General features: G+C 37.4%; 1 protein-coding gene across 1 annotated transcript; it reads right to left on the bottom strand.

Moving 5' to 3' along the window:
• Positions 1-8,914: 8,914 nt before the first annotated feature.
• On the bottom strand, positions 8,915-9,763 carry LOC123841156 (transmembrane protein 14C-like). The gene has a single exon (XM_045870825.3). The coding sequence runs from the start codon at positions 9,698-9,700 to the stop codon at positions 9,365-9,367; it is 336 nt and encodes a 111-aa protein (XP_045726781.1). The 5' UTR covers positions 9,701-9,763; the 3' UTR covers positions 8,915-9,364.
• Positions 9,764-10,626: the final 863 nt, after the last annotated feature.

Below are 10,626 nucleotides of genomic sequence, written 5' to 3'. Positions count from 1 at the left end.
AAATATATTTTCTTAATATATACATATTCATAACAAAATATGGAAGAAATACTTATAACTATACACTCCTCATTTCTGTAACTGGTTACATGATTATAGCTGATATTTATGACTACCTTCTTCCACTACCTAATCCATGTTCCCTTTGGCCACAGCAGGTGCTTTAGCTGGTTAAGATTCTTTGCCCCAGTGGGAGGTATTAGTTTCCTAGGGCTACTATAACAAAATACCACAGACTTGGTGGCTTAAATCAAGAGGAGTTTATTTTCTACAGTTCTGGAGGAAAAAGTCTGAAACCAAAGCACCTGCAGGTTTGGTTCCTTCTGAAGTCTCTAAAGTAAAAACTGTTCTATACCTTTCTCTTAGCTTCTGGTTATTGCTAGCATCCTTGGCTTTTCTTGGTCTATAGATGCATCACTCCTGTGTGTCTGTGTTCAAACTTCTCACTCCTTAAAAGGACAATACTCATTGGATTAGGGCCACTCTAATCCAGATTGACCTCATCTTAACTTGATTATATCTGCAAAGACCCTATTTCAAAATAACATTATGTTCACAAGTACTGGGGGTTAGGACTTAACAGGTCTTTTTGGAGAACACAAGTCAATCTACAACATGGGGTAATCCAAACCTTTATTCCCAAAGGGCTTGGATTATTAGAGACCTGTCTTGAGTTTTCCACTGACTTTAATCACATGGCATGGTAGCATTAAGAGATACTCTAAGGGATTTCTTATATTCCAGACATACTCTTTATTACCTCTATTGTGTAGTAGCAGTCCAATTTTTCCTTTGTAATAAGGATCAGTTGCAGCACCCAGCAAAATAAATTCCTCCTTTGTCAGTTAATTCAGAGGTATAAGGAACCCAAAGTGGCAGGATAGCAGTCTTAATTTCAAGGTCAATGGAATCATTGTGTCTCTCCTGGTAGAAGTATTCCTCCCTTTGGAACTAAAACCTCTAGACAAACAGAGCACAGGGCTGCCAAAATAGGAAGCAAAAGTTTTGCTAGGGGATCACTAGGGATAATAGTTAGTGGAGCTATTCTCTTTCCACTCCTTCAACTCTAAATTTGTGAATCCTGTTTATGGGAGAATAGTACCATATATTGGACATTGATTTGGAGCATATACAGCTTCCTGCAGAACGTTGCCCTAGACTTGAAGGGTATTGTTACCTAGCTGGTGCTGTAGCTGAGTTTTAAAAGACTATTTGACCATTTTATTGAACCAACTGCCTCAGGATGATGGAGAACACAGTAAGACCAATGAATTCCATGAGTATGGGTTTATTGCTGCACTTCATTTGCTGCAAAGTGAGTTCCTTGATCAGAAGCAATGCTGTCAAATACCAGAATGGTGGATAAGAAATTTTGTAGGTCCAAGGATGGTAGTTTTGGAAAAAGCTTTATATGCAGGGAATGTAAATCTATATCCAGAGTAAGTGTCTATTCCAGTGAGAACAGAATTTCCACTTCCATGATGGAAGCAGTTCAGTGTAGTCAGCTACCTGCCATCAGGGAACGATGTCATTTCAGAGACACAGTGTTGGTCTCTCCTTTTGGAAGACAGGGCGTTTAGCAGTGGCTATAGCCAAGTGGCTGTGGTTAGTAGAAGTCCGTGTTGCTGAGTTTATATATAACCGCCATCACTGTTGTTAATGAGCTCAACGGGCAATGACAGAAGTAGCAAAAGAAAGAGGCTGACTGGGATCCACAAATGGGTCATTCTATCTACCTGATTTTTAAAATCCTCCTCTGCTGAGGTCACCTGTTGGTGAACACTCACAGGAGACACAAATATCTTCATGTTTTTTGTTCATTTGCAGAGGCCTGGCCAGATACCTTTTCCACAGACCTTCAATTATCTAATCATATTCCTTTTAAATTCCCTGGCCATTTGGCCAAAATCTTATTATAGATTTGTACCTCTTAGCCATTTTTCTTTCTAAGCATAATGAACAACCAGGTGTACTGCTCAGAGTTTTGCCAGATGGGAGAATGCCCCTTCACCACTATCGTTCAGGAATGTTTCAGAAAGGGGCTTTGGTGCTATAGCTGTTCACTTTCAGGTAGTGCCTGCTTACTGTGCAGGACCATTTCTAAACCAAACCTGATTTCTGTCTTCCTCAGCCAACTGGTTGTAGGGAATGTCCCATGTGGTCATTGTTGCAGGCCGGCAGGGAGAAGTCAATGTAACAGGAGTAGGGGCTTTCGTAGCGGCCATTTCAGCCAATTTTTAATGTATTTTACTTGTACCCTCAGGTCCTTTTGTAGCTTAATCTTGTATATACCTCTTCAGTTTGATGAAGTGCTGCTGTGCATGCTCAATTTTGTGGCTTCACAGGTCAGCTAGTTCATGATGGGAAACACAAGTTGCATGGTAACTTGGTGGCCCATAGTTAAGTACTTAATCTTTAGTAAGGTGTAGTAGCAAATCTTTCTTCCAAAATATTAAGGTTCTGTGCTGTGATTTACCTGTAGAGACCTGCTGAAGGCTTTAAACAGCGTCTGTATCTCCCATTGATATTTCACGTGCCATCAGATCTATTGAACCATATGGTCTCAGTGTTAGAACAGCTTGCATAGCAGTTTGGACATGTTTCAGAGCCTTTTCTTATTCTGGACCCCAATCAGAGCTAGCAGCTTTGCAGGTCACCTGATAAATGAACCATTGTAGCACACATAAATGAAAAATATGTGGCCTCCCAAATCCAAAGAGGCTCAGTAGGCACTGTGCCTCTTTTTGGGTTGTAGCAGAGGCTAGATGCAACAACTTACCTTTCGTCTTAGAAAGGACATCTTGATAACCCCTGCATCTCTGGACACATAGAAATTTCACTGAGATGGAAAGTCCCTAGATTTTTGTTGGATTTATCTCCCACTCTTGACATGCAAACAGCTTATCAATATGTCATATAGTTTCTACCTCTTACTCTTTAGGTCCAGTCTGCATAATAGCATCAATGTAATGGACCAGTATGAAGTCTTGTAGAAGAGAAGTGATCAAATTCCTTAGGGAGTAAATTATGGCATAGAACTGGAGGGTTGATATACCCCTGAGGTAGGATAGTGAAGGAGTATTGCTGCTTTGCCAGCTGAAAGCAAACTGCTTTTGGTGGTCTTTATTAACAGGATTGAGAAAAAAATCACTTGCCAGCTCAATAGGTGCATATTAAGTTACCAAAGGATGTACTACTTTAAGTAGTGAAGCCACATCTGGAACAGCAGCTGCATTCAAAGTCACCACGTGAATGAATTTATGATAAGGCAGTATTAATCTTCAAAATCCATCTGTTTTCTGTATAGGCAAAATAGTCAAGCTGAATGGGAATGTGATGAAAATCACCACCCTGCATCTTTCAAGTCTTTGATGGTGGCACTCATCTCTGCAATCTCTGTCGGAATGTGGTATTGTTTTTGGTTTACAGTTTTTCTAAGTATAGGCATTTTTAGTGACTTCATAATAGCCTTCATTCCACAGGTCAGGGAACCAATGGGGGGTATTCTGCCAGTTGCTGAGTCTGTTCCAAGTTGCATCCTGAAACTGGTGAAACTTACATAGATCAATTTAGAATTTAGTAGACTGCTCATCTTTTTCAGGAACACCATGATCAACTAGCTATGTCATAGGTTTCTGTGAATAAGACTATTCAGATTACTGCTTTGACTCCACTGTCTGTTTTGGTACCCATGACTACCTTGTCTGTGGGGATTAAATGCTGCCAATAAGCCCCTTCCATCCAGGATACAATTATCCTCATTCCATTTAGGGATTCTAGCTCCAGTAAGCATTTTCCATTGTAACTTCTGACCTACAGACAAGAATAACTGTAGCTATAAAATACCTGGGGCTCCCCTCACAATTTTATTTCTCAGTTGGGATGAAAGTTGTGTCCTCTGCATCCTCATGGGAGGGTGAGCAGATCTTATGTGATAAATCAGTTCTAACATTCTAATATCCCTAAGTCTTTGGATACCTAGAGTCAGTCACATGTCTGATTGGAGTTTCAGAAGCAGAAGATAGAGGCAGTATTGGGGTAAGCAATATTCAAAAAGATAATGACTGAAAGTTTTTTCGAATTAATGGAAGACATGAATATTTGAATTCAAGATGCTTAGTCAATCTCACATTAAATATGCAAACATACAAACATATAATAAGACACATCATTGTGCAACAGCAGCAAAACATAAAGTTCTTCAAAGAATCAGAAAACATTTACTATAAAGGAATAAAAGTTAGACTGTTAGTTGACCTAACAGCAACAATAGAAGCAAGAAGATAATGAAGTCATGTTTTTTAAGTAATGAAACAAAAGTCAGTTATTGGCAGATAGTGTACTCAGAAAAAGTCCGATTTAAGAAGATGAGATAATATAGATATTTTCAGACACACAATAACTGAGTTAATGAGCATCACCCCCTCATTAAACGTATTTGTATAGATTGTAATTCAGAGGGAAGTAAATGGTCCAAAGGAATGTCAGAGATGTAAGAGAAAAGCAAGTGGAAATTTTAGATGTGTTGATAGAACAGGGTATTGTCCAGAATTTTAGGAATGAGGGAGGAGAAAGATTATAATTTTTCTTTGTAATTTTGATATGTAGAAAAAATCCATTAGTCCATTATCATATTCAGCATGTAAGCCATATATAGGAAATGTGAAACTAAAAATTCAAAGAGGCCCTGAAGATTATTCTATGATGGATGAAGCAATTTGATTATTAATTTTTACTATTTATTTTGTCATTTTACTTTGTTGGAGGCTGTGTATGGGTCACTTCTGAGCAACTCTTTTCAAGTGCTATTATTTCTTTACTTGACATAGGAAATAATAAAAACAATAAGCATTTAGAAGTGAAAAACCCATGTGTTTTTCTGTCTATCTGTTGATCCATTTGCTACCATCTACATACCTATCTGTATGGCTTTATACTATTTCTTTATATTCTGCCTTGCTCCAAAATTTTTGGTGTAAGTAATACATCATTGGGAAGAGCTAACTTGGTGAACATGAATCAAATTCATGTGAAATATTGTTTGTGAGATTTGAAAATAACATTCAAAATTCTTATAGGATAGTTGTGTATTTCCTCCCAATTTAATTTTATATTTGTTTTCAGAAATCTTCTTGGAAAAGATGCCTGATTTGGGTTTTATTCCATGATGTCTGCTATAGTTAAGTTTATTGGAGACATGATGAAGGATTTGCCTTTTCTTAAGAGATAGAGTTAACAAAGTGCCGAATTCAGTGCTGTAAACTCTAAACTTGTGGAATGAATGTCTCATCAGAATGTCTGTGTATTATATCATATCTGGATAGAACAAATTAGATAGAATAATGTGACTATAATATATAATATATTGAAGTGAATATAATATCTAATATATCAATATGATTTGAACATTACCAGGTAAAAGTCTGTATAGTTTCCAACTTATAATAAAAATACTCCACCTAGGGGCGCCTGGGTGGCTCAGTCGTTAAGCGTCTGCCTTCGGCTCAGGTCGTGCTCCCAAGGTCCTGGGATCGAGCCCCACATCGGGCTCCTTGCTCTGCAGGAAGCCTGCTTCTCCCTCTCCCACTCCCCCTGCTTGTGTTCCTGCTCTCGCTCTCTCTCTCTCTGTCAAATAAATAAAAAAAAAAAAATCTTTAAAAAAAAATACTCCACCTATATATAGTTTCATAAATACTTAATACTGATGGGACTGTTAGAGAAATAGGTTAGAGTTAATAGAGTTAATAATATATATATGTATTACATACATACATCTTTTGTGATGATCCAGTTTTTACTTCACTGGTTATACAAAAGGAATGTGATGGACTTTTGACCTGGCTTGCTCACAGGCCCCTTAGTGATGACTATGACAATGACTATGACTGTGTCTTTTTGATGGTAAGTTCTGTGACCATATTAAAATTGAGCTTAAATGAATTGCCTTTTCAGCTCTTCATTGAACAATGAAAAAGTATTATATTACAAATAAAAATTATATTTTGAATGAGATTAGTATATATATAATAGAAGTACTTCGGAAAGTATACGATCTGAAAAAAATCACACTGTATTGCCTAGTGTGTATGTGTAAGTATGTCTGCATGAAGATCTATCTATTATTTCAAATAGGGAGGTATTCATCTTATTAGGAAGTACACATACATGGTATTTCCACTAAAGATATCAGATGTTGTTATAAGCAGGAAAGATAATTTATGCTTTTAGGAGTCTCTCTATTTCCAGAAGTAAATATGCTGATACAACCATAGCCTTCCTAGACATTTTAGCTCTTTTCATGCTAACAGTTGTCTAGTTGATAGGGTGCTGATAAATACCAGCATAATTGTGCCTGCAGAAACTCAATAATGAGGAGGGACTTAAACTGCAAAAAAGAAGCCCATGAAGCCATTAAAAATAGGCCTTTAGAAATAGATTAGGTAATCTTTTCTTTCTAGTTTATTCTTTATCTTTAGTGTGTCTTTCTCCAACCCCATGTTTATTCCCACCTTTCTCAGGACTGATACAACCTCTTTCCAGAAAAATCTAGAAATATATATAGTAAGCATGCCAATTAAATATATAAATACCTACTTATATAACTAGTTATCAAGATTTTATATGATATGTTTCCTAACAGTTTTGACTTGTGGTCATATAGGTACAGAAAAAAAAAAAAAAACACCTCTAGCTCATTTGTATCTTTTGTTTGTAAAAAGTGTTTCTTATGTCTAGAGTGAGTTTAATCTTGCTTGCTGGAATTTTCTGTGCCATTTGAATTTCTACATGGTGAAAGATAATTGCTAGTAGCTTCTCTTAGCTGTAAGCTCCTAAACCTTTGGCTGTGTCCAGAGTAGTGGTTTTTCTTTTTGGGAATGCTGATAATCAGAATATTCTAGATCAAGGGTTGACAAACTTTTTCTAAGGGCAAGGTAGTTATAGTATTTTAGGCTTTGCAGGCCAAGAGACAGAATTGAGACCATGATATAGGTACGTATGTAACCATCTAAGATGTAACCATTTAAAAATGTATAAAACATGCTTAGCTGGGAAGCCAAAGAGGGGGAAAAACCCCCCACAATAAGTGTTTTTGAAATCCTGACTCTGTGGGTCGTAGTTTACTGATCTCTGTTAAATGGGTAAATTATTTGATTCTGCCCTACCTGCTTCTTCTCCTGCCAAATGATAGAGGTAATGACCAGGTATTCTTTTTTTTTTCTCATTAAACTTTTGTTTTAATGGATCTCAAAATTCTGTGGCAGATTTTTGGTCGTTTCCATTAAAAAGTGCTGATTTTAAAAACTAATAAAACTGCCACACACATACAAAAACCAAATGGTCCACAAAACATTCTCCTTTCCTTCTGAAGGTTTTATGATGTATTGTTATCATTAACCAATTTTTTACTATTAACTTAAATGGCCAATTGACACAAACAGTTCTGAGATTGTTCTTCCACCACTGATAAGACTGGGGATAATATTTATTTAGCCTTCTTAGCTTTCTGGGCAGACTTGGTGAACTTGCCAGTTCCAGCTGCCTTCTTGTCTACTGCTTTGATGACACCCACAGCAACCGTCTGTCTCATATCATGAACAGCAAAAACGGCCCAGAGGATAGTCAGCGAAGCTGTCAACACACATAAGCTTGCCAGGAACCATATCAATGATGGCAGCATCACCAGATTTCAAGAACTTGGGACCATCTTCCAGCTTTTTTCCAGAATGACGATCTGTCTTTTCCTTCAGCTCAGCAAACTTGCATGTCCTTGTATTCTTGGAGTGAGACTTTAGCAGAGCAGACCTTTCCATTTCTTAGATAAAGAATTATTTTTTAGCATGTTATAATCTGACTTCATTAGCAAAGGTAGACTAAATTACTGTTTTGGAGTTATAATAATGATGGTGATATTAATAATAAAAAGAATGCATGGGTGATTTGATGTGGGGTAGTGAAGACATTATATCCACATATAGTAATGATTTTAAGTACTTTTTATATTTTAAGTCTTTCTATTTCAGAAAAATCTAGAGACCCACACATTCTTGATTTTGTGAAAAAGAATCAGACTTGTGAACAATTTTATGGGAAATTATTAGAATCAATTTCTTCAAAAATCATTGTAACTCAAACTACCCAGTGAAAAGAGGATTCCAGTAGAGCTAACTGAAATATTATAGTTTCTGTATATTTTACCTAATTTTTAAAAATTCTTTTGCTTTCCTTAACCTGATGCATGTTTGTCTCCTTGGAGATTTTTTTCCCTGCTTTTCTTTCTTACGTTTGCTTATAAATCAGTTTTTATTTTACTTATTTGACATTAGAAATTCTAAGAAAATTAAATGGAATTTAGTATTTTATCCTCTTTCTGATAATAGAAGATAGATTTATCTGGTAAAGAATCTAAGGCATGAGAGGATTGGGAGTGTGGATTTAGAAATGTTGAGGGACACCTGGGTGGCTCAGTCTGCTAAGCATCTGCCTTCTGCTCAGGTCATGATCCCAGGGACCTGGGATGAGTCCCACATCGGGCTCCTTTCTCAGTCGGAGCCTACTTCTCCCTCTGCCTGCCTCTCCCCCTGCTTGTGCTCTCTCTCTGTCCACCCCCCCGGCAAATAAATAAATAAAAATCTTTAAAGAAATAGAAATGTTGAATTTTGGGGCACCTGGGTGGCTCAGTTGGTTAAGCATCTGCCTTTGGCTCAGGTCATGACTGAGATCGAGCCCCGCATCAGCCTCCCTGCTCAGCAGAGAGTCTGCTTCTCTCTCTCTCTCTGCCTGCCACTCCTGCTTGTGCTCTCTCTTTCCCTCTATCAAATAAGTAAATAAATAATCTAAAAAAATTAGTAAGAAATGTTGAATTTAAGTTAAAAGAAACATTTATTTATTTCAATGAAAGTCTTTTTTTTTTTTTACTTACAGTAAACTTTATTTATATATTTCATTTGACATAATTTCAAAGTAGGTCTGTGCTCTAGGATAAGCCAAAGAAAAATCCTAAAGTTCCTAAGAGACTTTTTTCACACTGTTCTGAGTAGGGCATGGGGTTTCAAGGCCCTCAATGTTGATACCTAACATTTTACCCCTTGAGACTTTACCCATAGATACAGAAAGAAGAGAGAACATCACGTACAAGAATCAAACTGTATGAAAATATATAAGAAGCTCATGGGTTACATACCACCCACCTCTTTAAGGCTGTAATGATAATGACTGATTTCTTCTGGAAAGTTCAATGTTATTTTTGTTCTGTTTTGTTAAGTAAAATGTCAGAATATGTGAAAATGCTGCACTTGTTTCTCTTAATACACTAAAAATAGTGGAAGTTTTTAAATTCTTCATGAGTCCAAGCGGGACATGACTACTATTGATGGGGTCTATTCAACACACTAATTCCAAGTTTGGCGACCATCAGCAAACTGGCACCAGCGATTAAGCCTGCAGGCATAAATTTTCCAGAGTGGTAGCATCTCATTCCCATAATGCCAGCTAACGTTCCAGATGTAGCTAGAAATACCCAGATGTTCCTCGGATCCTGAGACAGCTGATAAGCACCCAGGCCTGCTAAACTACCAAAAAGCAGCCCAGCAGCCAGTGATGGGACACTACCTGCTTTTGCATAGCCAATGATCCCACCAGAAGCTGCATAGCCAAAGCCAATCCAATGTAAAGGTACTAGTGGGCCAGAGTCCCTCTGCATTGTTCTCTTTCACTCTGACCAGACAGAAGAGTACACCAGGCCTGCACCTGCGGAGGAGGGGCTCTATTAGCCTAAGCTTCCTTCACTGTACCACGAGGGTGAGAATGGTACAAATTTCCTAGGGCTCCGCTTTGCCGTAGGTCTGCACCGCTTGACAAGGGCACGCAAGCCGTCTCAATGAAAGTCTTTTTACATATAGTTGGTAAAAATTGGTCTAATGAACTCATCAGCTTTGTTATTTTGCATGAATTTTGAAAAGTGTCTGAACATTTATAAATTATTTATGCCATTAATCTATTGGGGATTTGTTTTGGATTGAAGATAAGAACAGTCTCCTTTCTGTAAGGGTGGGTCTCATCCATACCTATTTTCTTCCTTTTTAAGGGAATATTCTTTCTGTCCTCTACCCAGGGCTATACTTATGGACATACATAAATCCCTGTAATTTAAAAAAAATTTGTAAAAGATCATACAGAAAAGGATCAGGTAATGTAACTATGTTTATAACTGAACAAATCATTATATTACATTGCTTGCAAAAATACCACTTGGTGATCATTCATTGACAGGATTTCATTGGGTTTCAGTACATCTTTCCTGGCCTCATGGTTGGGAACTAAAGAAAGTCATTTGTTTCATTAAAACTCCCTTCTGAGGTTGGCAGTGCTAAATATTTGAGAGAGCACATACCAAACGGATGACTAAAGGCATTCATCACAGCTGCCTTACCAAATTTGAATGGGTATGGAAATATTTTGGGGAATGAAAAATAAAGTCTTCAGAGGAGAACCCCCCAAATATGAAAATATTTCCCCTTCCCACCAATTTCAGGAATTAAAAAAAAAATTTTATTTATTTGAGAGAGAGAGAGATCACGAGCAGGGGGAATGGTAGAGGGAGAAACAGACTCCCTGCTGAGCAGGGAG

Source organism: Mirounga angustirostris, unplaced genomic scaffold (assembly GCF_029215605.1).
Source record: "Mirounga angustirostris isolate CCGP_5_RB_7025 unplaced genomic scaffold, mMirAng1.0.hap1 SCAF_2, whole genome shotgun sequence".
Taxonomy (NCBI): Eukaryota; Metazoa; Chordata; class Mammalia; order Carnivora; family Phocidae; genus Mirounga; species Mirounga angustirostris.
Note: the sequence above shows the minus strand (reverse complement) of the source record. Positions and strands in the feature narration are given on the sequence as shown.